Raw genomic sequence first — 22,412 nt, forward strand, 5'->3', positions numbered from 1 at the left:
CAAATCTGATATTTTGGGTATTATGATGGATGGGGACTGCAGGGTACAAGGGCAGAGGCCCACTGTGAATCGGATGTAGACTTTATAGTTTGAGGAGACATGGATATTCCAGACATTAAATGCTCATTCATTTCACCAACGTGAAATGTAGGTCGATCTTTCCTTGTATTTGGCCTTGCAAGAAAAGGACAATACACCACAATTCTCACTATATCTCATCATTTCTTTTCTTTCTTTCTTTTTCTTTTTCTTTTTCCCCTGTGAAAACTGCTGTTTTTAACCTCACTTGCAATAGTAAATTTCCACCTCCAATTAAATTTACTTCAACCAAAAAAAAACAAAAAAAACTAAAATCTATTTTTTTACGTGGTTCAAAAAGCATCATATGCATTGTCATAATTGAGCCATTTACTGAGCCAATTCTTTTGACATCTTTGAGGCACAAGACATCTAACTTTCCACAAGGGATGCTATTTTGGTGATTCAAGAACATAAATATTGGCCCCATTACAAAAATAAAGATTTTTTATGAAGCAAAAGGACTTGCATGTTGCGGAGGAAATTACGCTTTCCTTTACCAAAGTAATAATAGTACATTTATTTTGCAAATTTGCAACACACATTTATCGCGGGGAAAAAAACATCAATTAATTTCAAGAAAGACTAAAAGAAGAGGTATCGGGCCACTACCACTTTTGTCAAGTGACATAAATCACTTCTCTTTGAAGAAGAGACGTTGGTTGGAATCCACTAAAAATTTCAAGTTTCATAGAGTATCACAATCTCATGCTTGCAAATTCAATATTTGACTGGATTGCTCCAAATAAAAATAAAAAAGTTCAATATTCATAAGTGGAATATCTTTTATTTGTCCTATATATATGTTCATAAATTTAATTTTTTTAAAAAAATTCCATTTCTCCAATTACGTGCAAAAAGAAGACTAACTAGTGAAATTTTTTTGAGTCGGAAGACGTTCTGTTATATATGGGCCTCTTGCTAATTTTTTCAGTTGGACTTGTGAGAGAGGCCTGGTTTCATTTATAATGGGCTTCTCATTAGATGCGGAAATTGGGCTTTTCTGTGTTATGTATGGGCCTTTTGTTAGTTCTGAGGTTGACCATTATGGAATAAACTTTTTTTTTTTTGAAACCTGAAATAAACTTTTTTTAAAAAAATAAAACTCGGAATTTATTTCTTAATTGAATCTGTACGCAGAATTATCTATAAATTTTGAAATCATTAGGACTAAAATGTGTTCAAGTATAACCATGAAATCCAATATCGCATAATGGCACTGAAATCATATCAACATTTCAAGATATAACCACAGTAATATGGTTGATATATCATATATTGTTCAAAAGAATGTAACGGAGAAAAGAAAATAAAGTTGGCGCTAAACTAAAATACACATTTATATATAACTGCACGTAATGAATTCTACACTTTGTAGAATTTCTTGTACCGTAAGTTTTACAAAATCATCGAAGAAATAATACACATGATGAAAAGTTACAAATTTTGACCAGATTTAGTATGCATAAAGCTCGGCCAGTTCGTCCAACGAATCCAAAGTGAGTGTAGGATCAGCATTATCGAGCATCCACAAGAGATGATCAAACAACACAACCTCACATTTCACCAAGAGATCGGGATCGCGACCCGGACCCGATTTTTCATTGGATTTCTCGATGAGAGCGTTCAACAAAGGATGGTTCAAGTGCTTGTAGCTGACCACGTATCTTTTCCTCGAACTCCCGACGAATATGGTCTCACAAGGCTCCTCGAAATCTATATGATCATGACCCATATCCCACAACTCTTGAAAGCCGCGATCCCGAATATTGGATTTGGATCTCAAACTATAATTGTAGGATAGGGTCCGGCTCATTTGCTTTGAAAATGTCTTGCATTTCCTAAGTATGTTGTTTAATTTCTTCATATGAAATTATTTTTTGTGTGAGGAGAGGGACGTACATATTTTTATGTGTGGCTTGATATATACTACTACTCCAAAGGGTACTGAGGGTGGATTTGGTTTAGGGTGGGTGGAGGGTCGGTGTTTTTGAACCCACTCCCAACCGAAATTTTTGATTTGACACAAACATGTCATCTTCTTTGCACAAATAACAAAAGGCTATCTATGTTCATGAATCTACTACATTCGTGTGATTTTGTGTGTATTTGTACCTTGGCTTCTTTTGGTTATCTCATCTTGAACAATTCTTATTATTTTTACGTGTTTTCTGAAACGGGACATATGTACTATAAAAGCATCATGGGTATGGGTAAAATAAATAATTTATGTAAAAAAAATAAAAATTGTATAAGCTTCGAATTATCTCCAATTATTTTCTATATTATATGCTCATGATCGATTTAATTTCGTCGAAGAGGGGGGAAGAAACTCGTCGGGCATCAATTTAATGCACGAATCCCACAAGCAACAGATTAAATTCATGTGGACTTGAACGAACATCGAAGAAAAAGACATAGAGAGGTATGGACACTTGATTCGCTTCAAATCGGTGTGCACATGTAACATTTGTCGCCAAGCTTAAACCCCAGCCACATTTCATATTTTTATATTGAATTTTTTAACAGAGCTCATGTTAAAACAATGGTTTCTTATTTCTTGGGGTTTGGGCAACCCATGATACATGTATATGGGTATAATTCGAGACATTGTATTAGAAACAAATGAATCGAGCGAATTAGAAATTCGAACCAAACTGAATTCAAATAGGAAAAAATTATTTTTTCAGAATTCGAGCGAACTAATAAATTTGATCTACAGACTACAGCTCATACACACAACACATAAGAATGTATAAAATAACATTAGATAGGAAACAGTTAATATTCAATATTCGAGTGAACTAACAAATTTGATCCATCCCTCAAAAAAACAAAAAAAAAAAAAAAAATTGATCCACAGCTCATATATACACGGGCGCGCACACAAACAAGAATCTTCAGAAGAACATTAGCCACCAAGAAAGCATCATTGCAAATTGATTTAGTGAATAATAACCAAGGGAATCATTATTTAAAAAGAGCTTAGCTTCCAAGTAATCTGCTTCGCTTAAAAACCAAAACACATGTTACGGACTACAAATAAAAATTCGTATAGCAGGAGATCTACTTTGGAAAGTACTACCGTCAATACTAACAAAGACGCTAAAATCACACAACAGTAGATCAAATTCTATTATGCTTGCTTCAGTTCCGTCTACCATGGTCACGGTCGCGGTTGCGGTCACGATCGCGAACATCGTCTCTAGAACTTCTACTATCTGAATATCTATCTCCACCTCTTCTTTTATAACCATCATTAATATCATGTCTATCCCTGTCACTCCCTCGAATTTCCTCACCAGCACTTCTCTTCTTCGCTTCGTATCCATTTATCCCGTCCCCATGGCCAATATCATCACCATGCCTCTTTTTGTACGTTCTCTCATCCCGCTTGTATCCATAGACATCATTCCCACGCTTTTTTACAAACTCTGTGTCATCCATTTTATATTTATGTCTATCGTCGCCGTCGTCATGATGTCTTCTTTTATGTTTTTCATGGTCTGTCTGGTTCCTGTGGTAAGAACCTTCGGTTTTTCTTCCATCATTTCGGTCATTTGGTTCTGGTCCATCTCTCTGTCTTCTCATGTGTGGACTTCTTTGGCGTCTCATGTATCCCGATCTTTCTCGGTGTTCCTCACTTCTATCATCCCGCCTCTGCAAGCTATGTGGGCCTCTCCTCCTGTCATCCTGATCTTTGGGGTGATTAAGATCATGTCGTTTACTATCTTGTTTCCCACCATGTTTTTCTGGTTCATGGGCTCTTTTTTTCTTGCCATGTACAGGACTTCCATCGGAATCTTCCTCAAACACCATTTCATATCTTAAACAGATAAAAGACGTGTATTTATGACAAGGGCCAAGATATTTACTTCAGAAAAAAGAAACCCAGTGGTACATGGTCATAGTACCTTTTGTTGCCCTCTCCACCATGTTGGGAGTCAGTATCTTTCATTCGATACTTGGAATGTTCTTGTTTGGGTATGGAATCCCCTGTACAGTCCTTAGCAATGTGATCGAGAGAACCACACTTGTAGCAACCTCCTGTGATAAGTATGAGATAAAAATAATATCTCAATCTTTAGGAGTTGAAAGAAGAAAAAAAAGAAAAAAAGCCTCAGATTGCTAAACCTTCTTGAACATCACACCATTTGCTACTGTTAAACATCACATAAACTGCCGTGGATATACCAGGATGATTTATGCCCAGACAATTTGACATTACAGGCTCGGAAAAGGTAACTAGCAAAAAAACTTTTTCCAGAAAATGTTTACCTCCACCCATCAGACCTTTGTGCCTAGACTGTGCCCATAGCTTTGCAACACTTTGACTAAAATCAACATGAATCCTTCGGTCGTCAATCAAAGCATTGTCCATCTGCAATTTAAAAGAAGACACTTGCTAAAGCCTAGATTGTGAAGTATTTAGGGGAATTTTAAGTAACAGTTGGGTAATAATTCCTATGTCAGCAAGTGATATTAATACTCCTTAAATTATCAAAAATCATATTGTATCATGTCCAATACTTTTGATACACAAACACTTGACGAATATATGCTACGCTGCACGGTTATGGATATAACGTAAATTCAACACAATACGGATACAAGACATAAAAAAATTTCGATTATGATAAGACGGTAGGATTCAACGGTTTTATTTGGGTGTACAGTGTACACACACACACAAATATATACTTTGTAAAATAGCCATGTCCTCCTCATGTAATATCATAATGTTAAAAAGTTGTTGTATTTAGTATTAGTTTCATGTTTTATCCTTGTCCTCAAATCCGTACTCATGCTACATGATTCAATACAATAGAATCAACTGCACAGAAACCAAGCAATGAATTAAGTATAGCACCACATTTGTGCCTTTCTAGTTATGACACTTTAAATTTACTAATTTAGTACCTGACCCAGTATATGTGTTATATTTGCTAATCAGCCTATCTTATTGAAAACAAAAATTAACCATTACAGCAAATATAACCAGGCAGATAAACATACCTTAAAATACGCTTGCTCACAAGCATCCTTATCCTCAAATTCTGCCACCAAAGAAGATAAGAAATAGGTACTGATTTATATGATAAATAATCACAGGTACAAACACGAAGATAGCCATCCGATAATTAATGAAAAGCCATGATTCATTCATAAAGTAGTTGAAGTAAGAGATATAAAAGGAGTTGTCGCCTCACAGACTATCAAGGACTTGAAAAGAAATTAAGAAGAGAAATTTGAAAATACAGTCTGTCTGAAATATTTTGGATTCAATAGTTGTTTCTTCTCATATACTTCTAAAATCAACTCCAATCTCCTTGACATCACAACAATTCTAATCTCTACAATTCTTCCATTAATTTTCAATCATATTCAACATTTTAAAAGTAATATTTTTTAATGCTCAAGATTAGAAGTTACAGTTTTAAAGAGATAATTTACATGACATGTCCAAATAATTTTGAAATTGCACCTGAAATTGGAGTTCAGAAGTTGATATGGCAATCAATGAAGTGATATTTCGAGCAGTACCCAAAAAAAAATGATTGGTCCAAAAAGAGGCAAAAATCATGCATTTAAATTATATAATAATAATAATTATTGGTCAATACCAAATTTTTTCCAGCAAATATTCATTTCAAAAAATATAGCAATATTTTAAAAGTTTTTGATTGAAAATATTATAAAATCCACCAAAAGCACATCGGAGATCATCAACCAAAATAATTAGAGCAAACATGAGGGGTGAGCAGACTTTACCTACAAAAGCATAGCACAAACTATCCCCAGTTTTATGATCCCGGATAATTTCAGCCCTACCAACATGAAAGCGATGAAAACATTTAGAAAAAAACTAAAAATTGAAAAGTTAAAAAAGGCTTTAAAAATAAGAATTGAACTGAGTAACTCACGATGTTACAACTCCGAAACGCGAAAAAATAGTGTTCAAATCCTCATCCTAGATGTAAAAGAATCGTGAAAATTACAAAGTGTAAGCGGCAAACATATGAACAGGAAATTTGGTCACAGCACCCATAACAATCTTTGTCAACATAACAAAAAACAGATTTAGCAGTCACTTACTTCAGTTACAGGATTTAGCTTGCATACAAACAGCACATTATCAGGTGGCTTCATCTCAGCTTCGGGAATGTCCCCAATCTATGACATGTATTAGCCACATTATGCTTGAATAAAATTTAGTTGTGCAGACCAATTACTGTATCCAAATATGTTCGATTTCAGTGAAATGTTAAATATATCGAACAATGGATTAAAAAAAAACTCACTGTTTCGAGCACGACAGCACTGGAATGAGCAGTCTTTGCACGTATCATCTCCTCGAGCTGCTCGGCATCAAGTTGCTCGTCCATAGGTATCCAGTCATCTTCCAGTCGTACATCATCATCAACCTAATGTAAAGTGCAATTGGAAAACTGTTCAACGTGTTATCGAATTCATACTAAAAACTCAAAAATTGATCCATTGCATTCATAAAATGATTGACAGCAGAAAATATAGGGGAAAAAAACAATAACGATGAATAACTTGTGAGATTTTCTCACTCACAAACCAGCGGTCATTAGTCAGAACTGTACTTGAATATAATTTATTTTTCCAGTTATATGAGGGAAAAATAGTATCCTAGGATTTGTAACAGGATTTTAAAAAAAGAATTAGTGTGTCAAACTTGATCGTTTGCACACGCATGAAAGAGAACATGTCAAATCAACAGTAAAGTAAAATGAAAATGATCCCATGATTGAAAAATAAATGAATAAATAAGTGCATACTGGCATGCATCTGAAATCTGAAAGAAGAAAATCAAGACACGATATTGAGTAGCAACTAAATTGTTTCCTAGATGTTGAAGAATGATTTCAAAGTACCTATCAAGTCGTATATCAACAAAATGAAATTCATTATTGTCTGTATAATTTTTCAATGACACACAGAACATTCCATGATCAAAATCCACCATAGGTGTTGAAAACATTCAAGATTATCAATAAACAGCACTCGAGAAGTTTGCATGCATAACATTATATAATATAACATTCGATTACTTCGTCTTTTGGCTTTCCTTCTGGTGAAGCATCTGGAATCAAATCAGCTAGTTGGGAAGGATCATCAAAAGGATCGTCCAATATGTAAGTGTGTTTGATTCTGCAGAAATGTCACCACAGTGGTAAAGAGATATTTGAGTGACAGAAAAACATATTGCATAAGAAAAGAGAATTCAATAGCAATCAACACGAAAAAATTTTAACCTGATATTTTTATAGGGTTTGTTCTTCTCATCTACATAGGCTTCATTTATTCTAGTAAGTGTGTCAAGCCCTTCAGCAACCTCCCCAAACACCTTTCATTGACAACAAATTAAACCAGGGATCTCAGTTGATGCTGTTGTTCTTTATGAAGAGTAATCATGAAAGCATTCTGCATATCTGTCTAGTGCTTAAGAGAAAATAAATGGTTAATGCTTGACGTTTCATCAGAATCAATATCGATAAAACCTTTCCATCATTATTTTTCCTTTTTTTCCGAGAGAGTGCACACACTTTTGAGGAATACATAGCATTGTTTCACCTAAAATGGTTATAATATCTTAGCAAGAAACAAAAGAGAGAGGTCTTCTAGTTCCTAGCCGATTTTGTTATACCATCAAGAAATTATTGACTTCAAAATAATTCCAGTTTTCGTTTTCTTAGCATGATAAAATAAAATCATGAAGAAACTGCATGAAAATGAATACAGATTCATAACTTACAAACTTTATTCACTATTTCATTGGGTTTCAAATTTGTTCTGCTGTCTACACATTATTTTACAAAGACAAGCATGCTTGATTGTTCTTTGTCCTTTTTCCCGTTATGTTATTATTTATTTTTTAAGGGAGAGGGGGGAAGCATCAGTTGGCATTGATGGAAGTAGAATACATCTGAAATATAGCATGGATTAATTAAATTTTGTAAAGCATTATTGTGACAAAAAAATTAAATAAAAAACTCACGGTGTGCTTGCCGTCCAAGTAATCAAGATCATCACGGAGCGTGATGTAGAACTGAAAATTACAAAATGGAAAGAATGATTCAGTACAAGCATATTGGAATAGCGAGGAGCCGGTGGTGCAGCAAGCCTGAAATTGTTGACCAGAAAATATGGCAAAGAATCATACCTGAGAAGCATTCAGATTCTCCCCAGCACTGGCCATGGCTACAGTACCAACCTTTGAGTGTTTGACATCCAAGTGAATTTCATCACCAAAAAAGCGAGCTTGATCACCGTATAAGAATCTGAAATACGTGACAGGGAGGTCAAGAATAACAAGTTAAATTGAACTCTCAACAACTGTAAAAATAAAAAGCTAAATGCTAACAAGCTTAAGACCATTCTACAAAACGAAACAGAATAACCATGAAATTATGACAATAGAAACATAAACTTGGTCATCTGTTTGAAGAGAAAGAGTAAACACTGATGTAATGCAAAATCTGAGGCTTTTTATGAATTTTATCTTACTTGTACACAGAATCCCCACCAGACCCTGTTCCTGTAGGATCGCCTGTCTGTGCAGTAAAATCCTTCTGTACCGTGTGAAACAGGCAGCCATTATAATACTTGATTCTGCATTAGATAGGAAGAAACATTGTCAACTTGAAACCATTTGGAATTAATAATTGCTTTACATTGTAAGGAATCAAAACGATTTTCCACAGAAAGAACATCTTCAAAGACTTTCCACAGGGGTATTTACTAGGAGACAACTTTTTTGTACATTTTCATCAAACAGATACATATATTCAGGGATATTAAAAAAACCCTATGTAACACAAAATCGTTAACAATTCAATAGAATTTGAATGTCGTGATGTTTTTAAGCTAGAAATGCCCAAACTTCGTTATTGAGACATATAACCAGAATTGAGACTGAAAAGGGAATTCAATAGAAAGCACTTACTTGCACAGCTTGAGAAAGTTTTTACAAGTTAAGGGACATCGATCCACGAACAAGTCTACAACGATCTCTCCCACGCTAGTGACAAGCATGACCGACATTGTTTCTCAACCTTGCTTGATTGGAACTCTGGTAAAAAAACAGGGCAATGCAATCGATCAGAACCGAACCGACCAATTATGTTTTTGAACCTACCGAACGGACCGAATTTTTCAATGTCACCACCATTTTAAACCTCACAAAAACGGAACCTAATTAAAATAACCATTGATGTCAATGTGCTACTGAAATGCAATGATACATGTCTTCCAAGATTGGACCAGAGATTTACATGAAAAGCTCTTTGGCATGAGCCTGATCGAGAAGAAAATCGTGTAAATCAGTAGAAAAAAACGAGAATCAAAGATTTACCTTAGCTCGAAAGTTAGGGCAACAGTTAAGAAGAAAAATAACAAATATCGACACGCCGTCGCCGGCACTCGCAACTCTGCAGACGATGTCGAAATGAAGATGAGTTCGGTGATGAATCTGCTTTCACCTGGGTTAGACACGTAATAACATGGGCCTTGTGTTCAAATTCCAAAGCCCAACAAATAAAATTATAGAGTTCAAATAACCGAAGTTAAAGTCAGGCCCAATCTAATTTTTTTATAAAATACATAATTGCAATATCGGTTTTAATCGATTTTTTAAAAAAAAATTCGTTTCTTTAATTTTTTTTAAAAAAACGAAACTGAACCGACTAAAAATAATAATTTAGGTTTTTTAAATAAAAAAATAACCGAAAAAGCAATTAAACCGAACCGAATTTTCGATTTAAATCAATTCAGTCTTTTTTTTTTTTCCGGTTTGAATGATGTTTTGCTCATCTCCACCACGGGAATGCAATCAGTCAAAACGAATCAATGAAAAATTGGTTATTTCAGCTTTTATTTAAAACAAATTACCATTTTTAATGCTATTAAAAAAATTAAAAAAAAAATTGGACCTGAGGGAGGGAACAACATGGTTCAACCCCCATAGCATACCCCCAAATATTTCAATGAGGAATATGCTTCACACGAGGATCGAACCCGCAACGCTGAGGAATTTCTTCCCACGTCACCTCAGGCCTTACCAACTCGTCTATGCCCCTGTGAGCACCATTTTTAATGCTATTGGAAGTCTTGAAGGTGGACAACTGAAATACAGTAATACATTATTCAAATACAAATTAAACTTTAGTTCTATACACCGATCAATTTAACTTTTAGTAAATTTTGAACATGATGATACATAAAGCAATTACAAGTCCCAATTTTATTTTTTTTAATCTTCCAACTTGTTTTAATTATCATCCAACTGTATTTGACCTTATTACGTCACTTGGCATAAACCTAAATTAGGGGTGTTAAAATTTCGGATAAAACCAAAAAAATCGAATATTCAAATCGAAAATATCAAAAATAGTATCGAAAACCAAAATTTAAAATTTGGATATAAATATTAGAACCGAAATTTATTTGGTTCTGTTTCGGATTATAAATGTCAAAATCGAACCGATCGAAAAAACCAATATTTCATTAAATTAATAATTTTATTTATATATGTTGTTGCGTTGAACTTCATTAAAATTGTGTATATCATGTTTAAAGCACGACAAAAAATACGTAAATTGGAGTTCAAACTTAAAAGTTAAATTATGAGCCGATATAATTTTTTAATATAAATGAAATCGGTTTAACTGATATTTTTTTAAAAAAATCGAATCAAATTAAGTGATATTCTTTTTTAAAAAACTGATCATCCGAACAACCCGAATTTCTGATTTGAGAAGTGCTTACTAAAAACTCTTTCAAACAATACTTTTAACGGCTAATGATGTGGACTTCAAGGAAGTCGTGATATAGTCGCAATCTTTAATGGGCTAAATCCAATTTTTATCAACGGTTTGGCCTAACAACCAATATAGAATAATCTCCACATCAGTTAATTGGTGTGGGCTTTGGGATGCCCAGCCCGTCGAAACCACCACCTGTATCACTATTAATAAGGTCGAAAATGATATTGATCAGCTTTGATTTATAAATCAAGTTTATGTAGTGTTTAAGATAGTTTTTTAGAAGTATTTTTCAATTTTTTCGTTAATAAAAATTAGAAATTTTGTGAAATTTTGTTAACGGAAAGTTGAGAAGTGGTTGCTAAAAGCTCTCCCAAACACTACCTTAATTTAGATACAGTATAGGTCCAGCAGGCAAAAAGTTATTATTTTCATCTTGAAAAGTGATGCAATTACATATTATTATCATTTAATTTTTACTACCCTCAATAAATATAATTCATATTATTACATGATATCATGATGATACAAAGTATTTTAAATTTTTATTTTTATTTTTATTTTTTTGTATTCCACATGCTATCATGTATTTACATCACATTATCAACCATCAGACAGGATCTTTGAACTGAAAAATATATTTTATCTCATTCCATAAATAAATAAACATGTATTATAATTGCAATTTATAATGTCAAAAAGGTATCAAAATATTTACCTAGCAATACTCATAATCCAACCAGATATTCAAAGAATGCCAAATATATAAAACCAACACATGCCCTCCTATGCTGTCTGTGAGTGAGTTACCAAGAACCAATCATTAATATCCAATTTGAATGAAATGTAGACCAAATTCTTTATCGAGTAATGGGGCCAACTCACAAACCATTTCTCAAATATTACATGTATTATTGATCAAAAAACCATGTTATGTTTTAAGCCAAAAAAAATCATGTTATGAAATAAAATATGCTCGATTCCACTACTGCGTATATCATTTTTAGATTTGCAAAATCACGTCAACTCGTCAACATTAATTAAAGAACATGATCTTTCAATATAAATAAACAAAAAAGAAAATAAAATAAAAGAAAAGACAAGTAATAATTGTTATTATTTGCCAAAAAAAATAATTGTTATTATATAACATAAATACATGATATATTGTATTGGAGAATTTTTTTTTTTTTTTTTGAAAGGTGTATTGGAGAATTTGAGAGTAATCGCTATCTCTAAAAAACAAAGGCCCAGAATCCACCATATTTATATGTACATACATATAAATATATATTATAGTTATTTATTTATTTATTTATTTATTATCTGATCTGATTGTGAGTAATGAAATGTTGGTACAAAAAAAAGAAAAAAGAAACCCTTAGGTCAAGAAATTTTCACGCGTTGCCCGCCCCTGGGATCCTGGGTTTGACAGTTTAATCTGGGTTTCATTCCATACTCACTATTTCCTTGTTATCGAGATTAAAGAAATCTCGGCTTTTTGGGAGGAACTATATCATTGCTTCTTGCTACTTTTGAAGTAAATATTTAGTATTTTTTTTCTTTTTTAGCGCAGAAATTTTTGAAATGGATGAGTACGGAGATGGGGGCAGTATTCAACAGTCCTCCAATCTTCAGGATCTTCAACCATTCGCGGCGAATCCCACAGGTTTCCCACCTCTTGTTTGTGTTGATTTTTGTTATTTTGGGCCTCGAATCTTAGTACTCCCTATGCTAATGTTTCCTTGTCGGTTCTCAACTTATTGACTTCGGTTTTTCTTCTTGTCTTTGGACTTCTCTACAACCTCTGGAGTTCTAGAAGGTGTTTCGATTGTTTTAGGTTGATTTTACGGGGTTTGTCAAAGTGAAATCGATTGCTCGAGGTTCTTATATACTATCGTTATTTCATAGTTCGTGTATCATCTGAGTTTTGTCGGTTAATCATGGGCTATGCTCCTTTTTCTGGCAGAGTTTTTACTGCATTTTGGCATGGTTTGGAGAGGTCTTTCTGTTGTAATGAATATTAGGGGGATATATGTTATCCGGGTTTTACTTTTGTACAAATTTTGTGATTGATTTAGGAACTAGATCAATCCGGTGTTTGCGACCGTTTGAGAAACACATGATCTTGTTTTCTGGCGTGCACCTGGCTTGCTTATTTTTCTTCTTTAGGTCTAGTTACAAACAGCTTTTGTTTGTGGGACCACATAACTTGAATTAGTTGTCAAACCCGAGGTTCGGAATCATTCTATCCACAATCATTTTTACTTGATCATATTTTGATGGAACAGGACATGCAGTATTTGATGCTTCACAGTATGCGTTCTTTGGTAACAACACGGTGGAAGAAGTTGAGCTCGGGGGATTGGAAGAGGATGAGGATGATCTTGGTGCTGTTGGATTTAATGAAGAGGGGCTTCAGCTTGAGAGAGAAGAGGTTGCTAAATCAATAATTTATGTGGTGCTAAATCATTGTTCCATTTAAAATTTTGATTAGAAGCGAGTTTTTTTTTTTGGATAGTTTGATGTTCTACGGCAGGAGGTTCTAATCACTTTCTTTGGGATTATGTTGTGTTATGTTCGTTAGTTATGTGGTTATTTTAGGTCTCATTTTATTTATTTATTTGATCCTGGATATTATTAATTCCGTTCATAAGCCATTCAACCTTTACTTGTCATTTGTGAGTTTCTGTTTTTTTATTTATGTTTTTACTGTTTATAACTTATCTACATAAGTATAACATAAACAGGAAATGGTTTTCACTCTGATAATTGAGATGCAAATTACCATTTAGGTAACAGATATTTAATGTTTCAGTGCAGTATGCTATCCAAAGCTTTATTATAATGTATGGTGGTTAATGATGTGATTGAACAATAATTGCAAACGCATGTTATATGAGTCATATACGCATCACTCCTGGATCTTACTTGTTGCATAAAAACATTCATTATTGATTGCTTCAATTTTTGTTTACAATTGTATGCCTAAGGGAGAGTGGCTATTCTTTTTCTGCAGTTGGGTTTTGCGAACACATTTCATTGATGTATATATGTGCATTATGTATTTGGTGATTGTTTAGGCAGTTTCTAATTGTCGATTCTTTGTTTTTGCAGGGTGATACTTTTGAATCACTGTCTGGCATTGATGATCTTTCAATCACTTTTTCAAAGGTGGGGTGCGGCATATACTTTTGAATGTCTTCTCTCCCTTCTTAGAGAGTTTAACTGCCCATTAGTAGTTTATTATTATTATTTATGAACAACTATTCTTGAATGGTAAATGAAGTTCCTTTGCGTTAATTGATTACCTGTATTATTTTATTTGTTCTTTACAGAGCTGATCAAATTATTTTTTTGCCAACTTGCTTCCTTACCCAAATGATAGTACTTTTTTCTTGTTATAGGTTTATGTTCATTTTGCTTTGTTATGTGCAGTTGAACAAAACTATCAGTGGGCCAGCTGGAGTTGATGGAGACTGGGGATCTAGAGAAAGTATGTCTGATCAAAGTTATGATCAATTTTTTTTCTTTTACTCTGTTAAACGGTATCACGTACTTTGACAGTTGTCAGATTCTGGATCATAGTGATTGTCCTAATTGCTAAAAATGGTGTAGTTGTAGTTATGCTCGTCACTATTGGATATAAACATTTCATGATGGAAACTTATGTCAGATTCTTATCGTTTGAGGTCTAAAGCAGCCCTTACCTTTTTTTCTTGTCGCAGAATTTTACATGACTTAGTCATGTCATTTATCCGGATCAGCCCATACAAGAGGTCTGCACAATAATCTATAAAGCTAAGATCCGGATAAATTAACCAATACTAAGCTCCAATCCCTATACAAATATGAGATCACATAAGATTGGAAGTCGTCGTATTTTTATGTTAATATAATATAATTTCGTTTCTGAAAAAAAAAAAGAAAGAGTTTTACATGACTTAGACAACACCTCTAAATTTGCGCATCTTCCGCTTTATTTTGTTCTTTTTTTTATGTGTTCCAGTTATTCTAATTTGTAAGAGTTGATTTTGTTTAGGGCTGAACTTTGGTTCTCTAGCGTAGAACCATTTCACTCAGAATCGATCTAGAGATGTGGGTGTGTTTGTTTGCGTTCAATTCCAGTTTTATCTATCATGATTTGCAGTTTCGCCCTTTCCATTTATGTGTGACATATATAATAAAAGATAGTAACTGGAAAATAATTTAACTACAGATATCTGATAAACAACAGGTTTCGTTATTGAAAGATTTTCGTTGTTTGTTAATATGTGGCCATATTTTCTGTTGTTCTAATCCAACTTTGCCGCAGGCTCATCTGCTGCTGAGTGGGCACAGGAGGGAGACTTCTCTTGGTTTGATCGACAAGCTCTTGATTCTGAAACTGGCCATGGTACTAAAAATTGGTCCTCACAACCATATTCGTCTGCACACTTCATGGAATCCAATTATCTGCTCAGGACATCTTCGCATCCTGAACAACAGCAGCAGCAGCAGCAGCATCCACATCATCGACAAAACCAACACAATCACTTTTCTAGTGAGCCAATTCTAATTCCAAAATCAACATTCACTTCGTATCCACCACCTGGCAGATTACAGCAAGATTCACCAAATGGCCATTCTATCCACCCAAATATAATGTATCAACCTAGTGGTCTGCAAATTCCAATTTCTTCTTCCAATATTTTGCCGTTTCCTAATCCGCAGCTTCAATTAAATCCCTCGACACATGGACCACAATTTACTGGAAATTTGCCTCAGATGCCTCACGGTCGACTCCAAAATCAATGGGTGAATCAGAATAGTCCATTTCTTGGTGATCGGTCTGGTCTCCCAAATAATGTTTTACCCCAACCAGTATCTAATCAAAATGGTTTAGTGCCTCCGCAGATAATGTCTCACCAGCGTTCTTTGCAAACTAGAATGCACCATCCATTCCAGCCTGCCTTTACCCAGTTATCTGGGTTGCAACCTCAACTATTTAATCCTCATTTATCTGGGTCACCACCCATGTCGAACAACTTTGAAATGATTGGGTCCCCCGATTTGAGAGATCAAAGGGCTATGCCAATGATGAGAAGTAGGCAGGGACTGCGCTATCCTCCTCAGAGTTACGACACAAGTGGGCATAAGGTTGAGAGTGGGTGGCCGAGGTTCAAGGGCAAGTATATGTCTACAGATGAAATCGAAAATGTTCTTAGGTTGCAGCTTGCTGCTACTCATAGCAATGATCCATATGTTGATGATTATTACCATCAAGCTTGCCTAGCAAGAAAATCTGCTGATGCCAAATTGAGACATCATTTCTGTCCAACCAATTTGAGTGATGGACCTGCCAGAGCTCGTTCTAGCGCTGAGCCACATCCTTTTCTCCAGGTTGATGCTCTTGGTCGGGTTTCTTTCTCTTCGATACGCAGACCTCGACCGCTTCTTGAAGTCGACTCCTCAAATTCATCTAGTTTTGTTGGGGCTGAATCAAAATTCACTGAGAAGCCCCTGGAACAGGAACCTATGCTTGCTGCCAGGGTGACCATTGAGGATGGAATCTGCCTTTTACTTGATGTTGACGATATTGACAGATTTTTACAGTTTAATCAACTCCATGATGGTGGGGTCCTGTTGAGGCAGAGGAGACAAGTTTTACTTGAAGGTTTAGCATCATCCCTTCAGCTTGTTGACCCTCTGGGAAAAAATGGCCACACTGTAGATTTAGCCCCCAAAGATGACATCGTGTTCATAAGGTTAGTCTCTCTTCCTAAGGGTAGGAAGCTCTTGTTGAGGTATCTTCAAGTTCTTTTACCAGGTGAACTCACTCGAGTAGTCTGCATGGCTATCTTCCGCCATTTAAGGTTCTTGTTTGGTAATGTTCCTACTGATCCCGAGACATTTGCATCAACTGCAAACCTTGCAATAGCTGTATCATCATGTGTCCGTGGTATGGAACTTAAATCTCTTGCTGCCTGTCTTGCATCAGTGGTATGTTCGGTGGAGCATCCCCCTCTTCGTCCCACTGGGAGTCCTGCTGGAGATGGAGCAACGGTGGTTCTGAAATCTGTCCTCGATAGGGCAACTGAGCTTCTGACTGACCCTCAAGCTGCTGGCAACTGCAGCATGCCGAACCGATCTTTTTGGCAGGCCTCATTTGATGCCTTCTTTAGCCTTCTGACTAACTACTGCTTTAATAAATATGACTCTGTTGTTCAATCTGTCATCCAGAGCTCACCAGACACAACTGATGTTGGGTCTGATGTAGCTAAAGCAATTAGCAGAGAAATGCCTGTTGAACTGTTGCGAGCAAGTCTTCCTCACACTAATGAGCAGCAGAGAAAACTTCTGTTAGAATTTGCCCAGCGTTCTATGCCAGCTTTGGGTTCTAGCAGTCAGGTTTGAGGAAGGGAACTTGTAAATGCATGAATGATGAGTGGCACTGTTTCATGGTTTTCAGATTATTGAATATGGTAAGCTTTACCTCAGGCAGGGAATGGACCACAGGTTACCGTATATTTCGTTTGCATTTCAGAAATAAGAGTTTCATCTTCTTGGCCTCAGCATATGGTGGAAGAGGTTGTAAGTTGGTCGTTTGTATCGTTTACATGAGTTGACTTTCTTTGGACATGGGAGCTTATTTTGATGCTCTGTTGTGCAAGGCCTGAATAGCAGTGGGGGAAAATAGACTTTAGATATGTACAGTTGGACAAGGAAACAGTCCAAGATTTCTATCTTAAATATGTTTGAAAGGTGTGGGAAGGCACTTGTTTTTACATCAACTGATGAATTTCAATCAGTTTTGTTCAGCTCAATTCTGTCATCTTTTGTTTGTGATTCGGATTGCAACTTTCTTTGTAGGAGAGTTCTCAAGTAATGATTTCTTTTGTGGAGCTTCTTTCTTTTCTTACTGATGCAAAGCGAATTTAACTTGCCTTGACCCTGGCCAGTTGTAATAACTTGATTGGAATATGAAACTCAGATAATTAGTTCCCACGAGTATACAAGTTTATTGATTGTTACATGTATTTCAATTCGAAACCCTGTCTGGTAACCGAAGGCATTATCATACGTATTTCATTTTTGTAGGCAGGGTTAAGTCAAAGAATGTAATTTCAATGGTTGTTATTTGTAGTTTTAGTCTATTAGATTATTTGATGGCAGTATTAACTATTTACTAATGATAATTGTAGTAGTTTTTATTGATTGATTATAATGAGACTGTTGTTGCATTTGAGGAAAAAAATTAAATATCGTAAAATCTGATGATTAAATAAAATATAATAAAGCAACTCGTAGCACGGAAGCGAGAATCGAATCATCCACTTTATTTTGTGTTACATTCATGCTAAGCATATGTTTTATGATAAATTTAATTATAATGAAAAATTAGGACAACTTATATCAAATATAATTGATATTTGTTGTAATATGTCGGGATATTTTGGTCATTTAAGTTTGGTGTGGACCCAGATGGGCTTGAGCTGGGTTTCATATATTAAAAAGAGTACAGTCCATATCAATCAAGCCCATAACAAACTATCGAACTTGGTCCAATGGCATTGGATTTAGTTTTCATTTTGGATATATACAGGTGAATTTATGATTTTGGAGTTAAATAAATTTGTTGGACCATGCTACTGACATAAATAATGGATAGTTCTGAACTACACAACTCTGGCCCATCATGGAGCCCCTTCCGCTCCTTGTTATTGCACTTTACCCACAAAACTTACCCTTATTTCCCTTTTCCACCCCATCATTAAATCACATGCTTCCAAGAGCCACTCTGACACCACCTCGCTCCTTCCTATTTCAAGCCACGTCAAGGAAAGTTTGACCACTCGAAGACGTGTCAATTTCCCATTGGATGGGAACAAAAGACCCACCGTACGAATTCCACTGTTTATAAGTACCCTACGATATGCTTGCCGGGGAACAGGCTATTTACCCTACACCACATACTACACAATCCTCCACAGCAAACAAAGCTATTACCTTTTGGTTCACAAGGTATCTCCCAACGCTTAGCAAACAACAAAACCATTTCTTCTTCGCTTTCTCTTTCACAATCTTGTTGATGTTTGACATTTCCCGTTAAAATGGTTTCGTTTAGTTGATGCCATTACATTGTTTCTTTCTCTCTTTGGATTTTTTGCTTTTGGGATTTGGAAAAAAAAAAAAAATCAAATCCAGCTTCGGGAGATATTTTGTAGTTGTGAGAGTTTTGCATGATCGCTGGAAATTAATGGCGTCAGCTTGCGTGAACATTGTTGGGATGTCGCCGGATAATTTTCTTGACTGCCCTCCGGCGAAGTGTCCGTCGTACGCGTGGCTGAGCCCGAGAATCCCGTTGATATCCGACGAGGAGGTCGGAAAAACTTGTGAGAAGCATCGACAAGTGGCGGAAAATGCCGACGACTCGGAGAAGCAAGAAGATTCAGATCCCGACGTCTCCGGCGTTGACTTTGTTGATTTCGAGTTCCGGCTAGAAGATCCGGTGGCAATGCTTCCTGCTGACGAGCTTTTCGCCGACGGGAAACTGGTTCCTTTACAGCTTTCCGCGACCAGGCAACCCATGATCACGATAGCTCCGCGGGCGGCGTCGGATATCATATTACCAGACACGCCGGTGTTTCGTCGGAGAAATGAAATCTCTCCGGCGGATCCGTTCTTGTTCTCTCCCAAGGCCCCAAGATGCTCGAGCCGATGGAAGGAGCTTCTGGGCTTGAGGAAACTGTACCAGAACAGCATGGCGGCGAAGCAAGAGGATGGTTCATTAACGGCCTCTAATATTCCCACTAACCGAAATGCGGCGAAAAGCCTGAAGCATTTTCTTCACCGTAGCACGAAACCATCAGCGAATGCAGCGGCGGATTCCTCTTTGAACATCCCATTGCTGAAGGAAATGGATAACGAGTCGGTCTCCATTTCCTCTCGAATATCGCTCTCTTCTTCTTCCTCATCAGGCCATGAGCACGACGACCTCCCACGACTTTCCCTCGATTCCGACAAACCCAGAGCAGCAGCCGCTATTACACGAAATACCCGTCAACCTACCCGAAACATTTCTCGAGTCCGAGTGGTTAAGACAAAGGGCAGCTTGTCAGAGAATCCCACGACGACTCGCGTCAGCCGCAACGTAGCACGCAGAGCGCCGGAAAGTACGGTTACGGTGGGCGGCGTGGCCGTGGACAGCCCGAGAATGAACTCTTCTGGGAAAATCGTATTCCATAGCTTGGAGAGAAGTTCGAGCAGTCCAAGCTCTTTCAACGGTGGGTCCCGCTACAAGCACCGCGGGATGGAGAGATCATATTCAGCTAACGTACGCGTCACTCCGGTTCTCAACGTTCCTGTGTGCAGCTCACTTCGAGGTTCGTCGAAATCTGGTCATGTTTTTGGCTTCCCCATGTTCTCTTCCCAACCCAAGAAATTAGAAACCTGCACCAGCTGCAATGGCGGTGCCAAGAAGATTCACCGCACGGAGCGAACCTGAGTATCGTCACCAGAATTAATTAATAATGAGTCGACCTGCATTTCCATTGAAGATTAGTTTACCACTGCCACTACTGTATGTACATAACCGATGGATTAATTATGATTTCTGTTCATGTCAACTGTAATCCTTTTTTATGATTCTAACTTCAATTCCAAAACTTCTATATTTAATTTCCTTTTAATTTATATTATTGAAGTTTGTTTTTGCAATATCTTTCCAAATTGCCCGAAAGTTGAACGGAATCTCTGTTTCAAAAAAAGGTACTACTTTTTTCATGCATGTTGGATTGGATGGGTTGTGGATCTTCCAGTGAGCAGTAGTAATCACGTGACCCTCACGCGCCGCCCTCTCTCTTACCTTTACTCTCTCGCTCATTCGCTGTAGCTAGGCATCAGTACTCTCATTTATTTTGTTTCTTCTATTCATATATCAATTATTGAATTTTTTTCTTTATATATATCCTGGGGAATGCTGACCCGCAATTTTTTTTAAATATTTTTGGACTGGATAAGTAATATTCAAGACTCCGCCAGCTCTACTTGTCAGCTCTCTTTTTAATAACAACTCCATATATATTCTACTTATAAAATCCAGCCAATCAAAAAATGAGTTCTTTGATTCATGAATTCTCATAAAGATAATAAGCTTTCAATTTTGACAAAAAAAATTATATATATTTTACTAGCCTAGCCTTAAAAACAAGGCTGGCTGGCTAGCTAGCATCGGAGTTAATTATTCTTTACATTGCTTCTACACATGCATACTGACAGCAGGGGGACATAAATTTCGGCCATCAATAAAAATATGCGGTGCTTGCCAGGCCAATATTGATTGAATTTTGTGTGCTTAAAAATGCACGCATTTAATTAATTGAATGATTGTCTCGCTCTTCGGATGCATGCTACGCTATTTATTGATTTTTTTTTTTTATATATATTCGATTTGATTTATTACTGCTCCGGTGCTGAATGTACGTAACGTGTTACGATTCTCTGTGTTATTTATTTTCAAGATTAATGAATTGTTTTCTATAACTAATGTTATTAATTATTACACTATAAATGATCAAGTGAAGTACTTAGGATGTATGGATCTGACATTTGTGTAAGGTTAGTTAGGACATGCACGGACAATTTACGAAAAACCGACCGACTACATATGAATTAACTTGGGTGGACATACGTAGATTAAGTACTACGTGGTACAACGTTTTTGGCTGTTGGGTTTCTTTTAGACAAATCAAACTCTGATTCAATAATATTGAACATCCATCAGGGCTGATCCACGTAATGGGAATTAGGTTGACTTGACTGCAATTTTTTCGTGTATTTGTGTAATTAAATCTAATTTCCCATAAGATTTTGACAAGCTTGATATATAATCTGAAATTACAGATTTTAAGAAATTAATACGTGAAATTCAATATTTCTTTGTTTACTGGCTAGAGAGAATAGCAACGTAACCATCTTTTGGATTTTTTTTTATTTTGTTATTTTGGAATTCAATTCGTATTACGACTTGTCAAATTTTGTACTATTAGATATCCAACTAACGAGTGGGAAGCAAAACTGCAAAATACAGATTTCATGGTTTTCGGATTTATCATCAGTAGTTTGACCAATAGTCATATCTAGCTTCCCTCCTCGATCGGGGCTAATCCAACCTTTCTTTTTTCATGCATATTTTTTTAAATATATATATATATATATATATTTTAAATAATAATAATAATAATAATAATAATAATAATAATAATAATAATAATAATAAAGAATATATACTTTGGGGCCATTCGTTTCGCTTTTGGGGTCACGCTCAGCCTAACCTAGCCTATCCACAAAGCTGCATTAGCCTTTCTCATTCGGGTATAATAAAGGTCGCTTTATTAAGATCCGTGCACAATATGATAAAATGCAATTTGGAATGATAAAAAGCAAAATAATTTTGAAAATTGTACTCATTAAACTTGATAATAGTATAATAGGTATCTGAAATATATTGTTTGAAAAAAAAATTTATTAATTTAATTTCGTGGTAATTTCTATTCTTTAAAA

At 35.8% G+C, this 22,412-nt stretch overlaps 4 protein-coding genes across 6 annotated transcripts; 2 read left to right on the plus strand and 2 right to left on the minus strand.

Moving 5' to 3' along the window:
* Positions 1 to 1,324: 1,324 nt before the first annotated feature.
* On the minus strand, positions 1,325 to 1,956 carry LOC140867640 (auxin-responsive protein SAUR78). Its single transcript, XM_073272695.1, has one exon. It carries the CDS (start codon positions 1,943 to 1,945, stop codon positions 1,535 to 1,537), a length of 411 nt encoding a protein of 136 aa, XP_073128796.1. The 5' UTR covers positions 1,946 to 1,956; the 3' UTR covers positions 1,325 to 1,534.
* A 1,055-nt stretch (positions 1,957 to 3,011) lies between these two features.
* Positions 3,012 to 9,574, minus strand: LOC140863645 (peptidyl-prolyl cis-trans isomerase CYP59). Of its 2 annotated transcripts, none has more exons than XM_073267224.1 (15): positions 9,461 to 9,556; positions 9,053 to 9,300; positions 8,614 to 8,718; positions 8,270 to 8,387; positions 8,105 to 8,155; positions 7,362 to 7,453; positions 7,158 to 7,257; positions 6,381 to 6,503; positions 6,175 to 6,252; positions 6,003 to 6,049; positions 5,851 to 5,906; positions 5,095 to 5,135; positions 4,357 to 4,459; positions 3,993 to 4,125; positions 3,012 to 3,904 (listed from the first exon to the last, which is right to left on the minus strand). In XM_073267224.1, exons 2-15 carry the CDS (start codon positions 9,148 to 9,150, stop codon positions 3,226 to 3,228), a joined length of 1,824 nt encoding a protein of 607 aa, XP_073123325.1. In that variant the 5' UTR covers positions 9,151 to 9,300; positions 9,461 to 9,556; the 3' UTR covers positions 3,012 to 3,225. The 2 variants fall into 2 exon arrangements, with proteins under 2 accessions (XP_073123325.1, XP_073123324.1); XM_073267223.1 differs by having other exon boundaries at positions 3,013 to 3,904; positions 9,053 to 9,178; positions 9,461 to 9,574.
* Positions 9,575 to 12,211: 2,637 nt separating this feature from the next.
* On the plus strand, positions 12,212 to 17,873 carry LOC140863925 (protein PAT1 homolog). Of its 2 annotated transcripts, none has more exons than XM_073267722.1 (5): positions 12,212 to 12,537; positions 13,160 to 13,305; positions 13,986 to 14,042; positions 14,307 to 14,379; positions 15,184 to 17,873. In XM_073267722.1, exons 1-5 carry the CDS (start codon positions 12,456 to 12,458, stop codon positions 17,262 to 17,264), a joined length of 2,439 nt encoding a protein of 812 aa, XP_073123823.1. In that variant the 5' UTR covers positions 12,212 to 12,455; the 3' UTR covers positions 17,265 to 17,873. The 2 variants fall into 2 exon arrangements, with proteins under 2 accessions (XP_073123823.1, XP_073123824.1); XM_073267723.1 differs by having other exon boundaries at positions 14,307 to 14,364.
* Positions 17,874 to 18,823: 950 nt separating this feature from the next.
* LOC140866769 (uncharacterized) lies at positions 18,824 to 20,508 on the plus strand. The gene has a single exon (XM_073271814.1). The coding sequence runs from the start codon at positions 18,979 to 18,981 to the stop codon at positions 20,353 to 20,355; it is 1,377 nt and encodes a 458-aa protein (XP_073127915.1). The 5' UTR covers positions 18,824 to 18,978; the 3' UTR covers positions 20,356 to 20,508.
* Positions 20,509 to 22,412: the final 1,904 nt, after the last annotated feature.

The sequence above is a fragment of the Henckelia pumila genome, chromosome 4 (genome assembly GCF_033568475.1).
Source record: "Henckelia pumila isolate YLH828 chromosome 4, ASM3356847v2, whole genome shotgun sequence".
NCBI lineage: Eukaryota > Viridiplantae > Streptophyta > Magnoliopsida > Lamiales > Gesneriaceae > Henckelia > Henckelia pumila.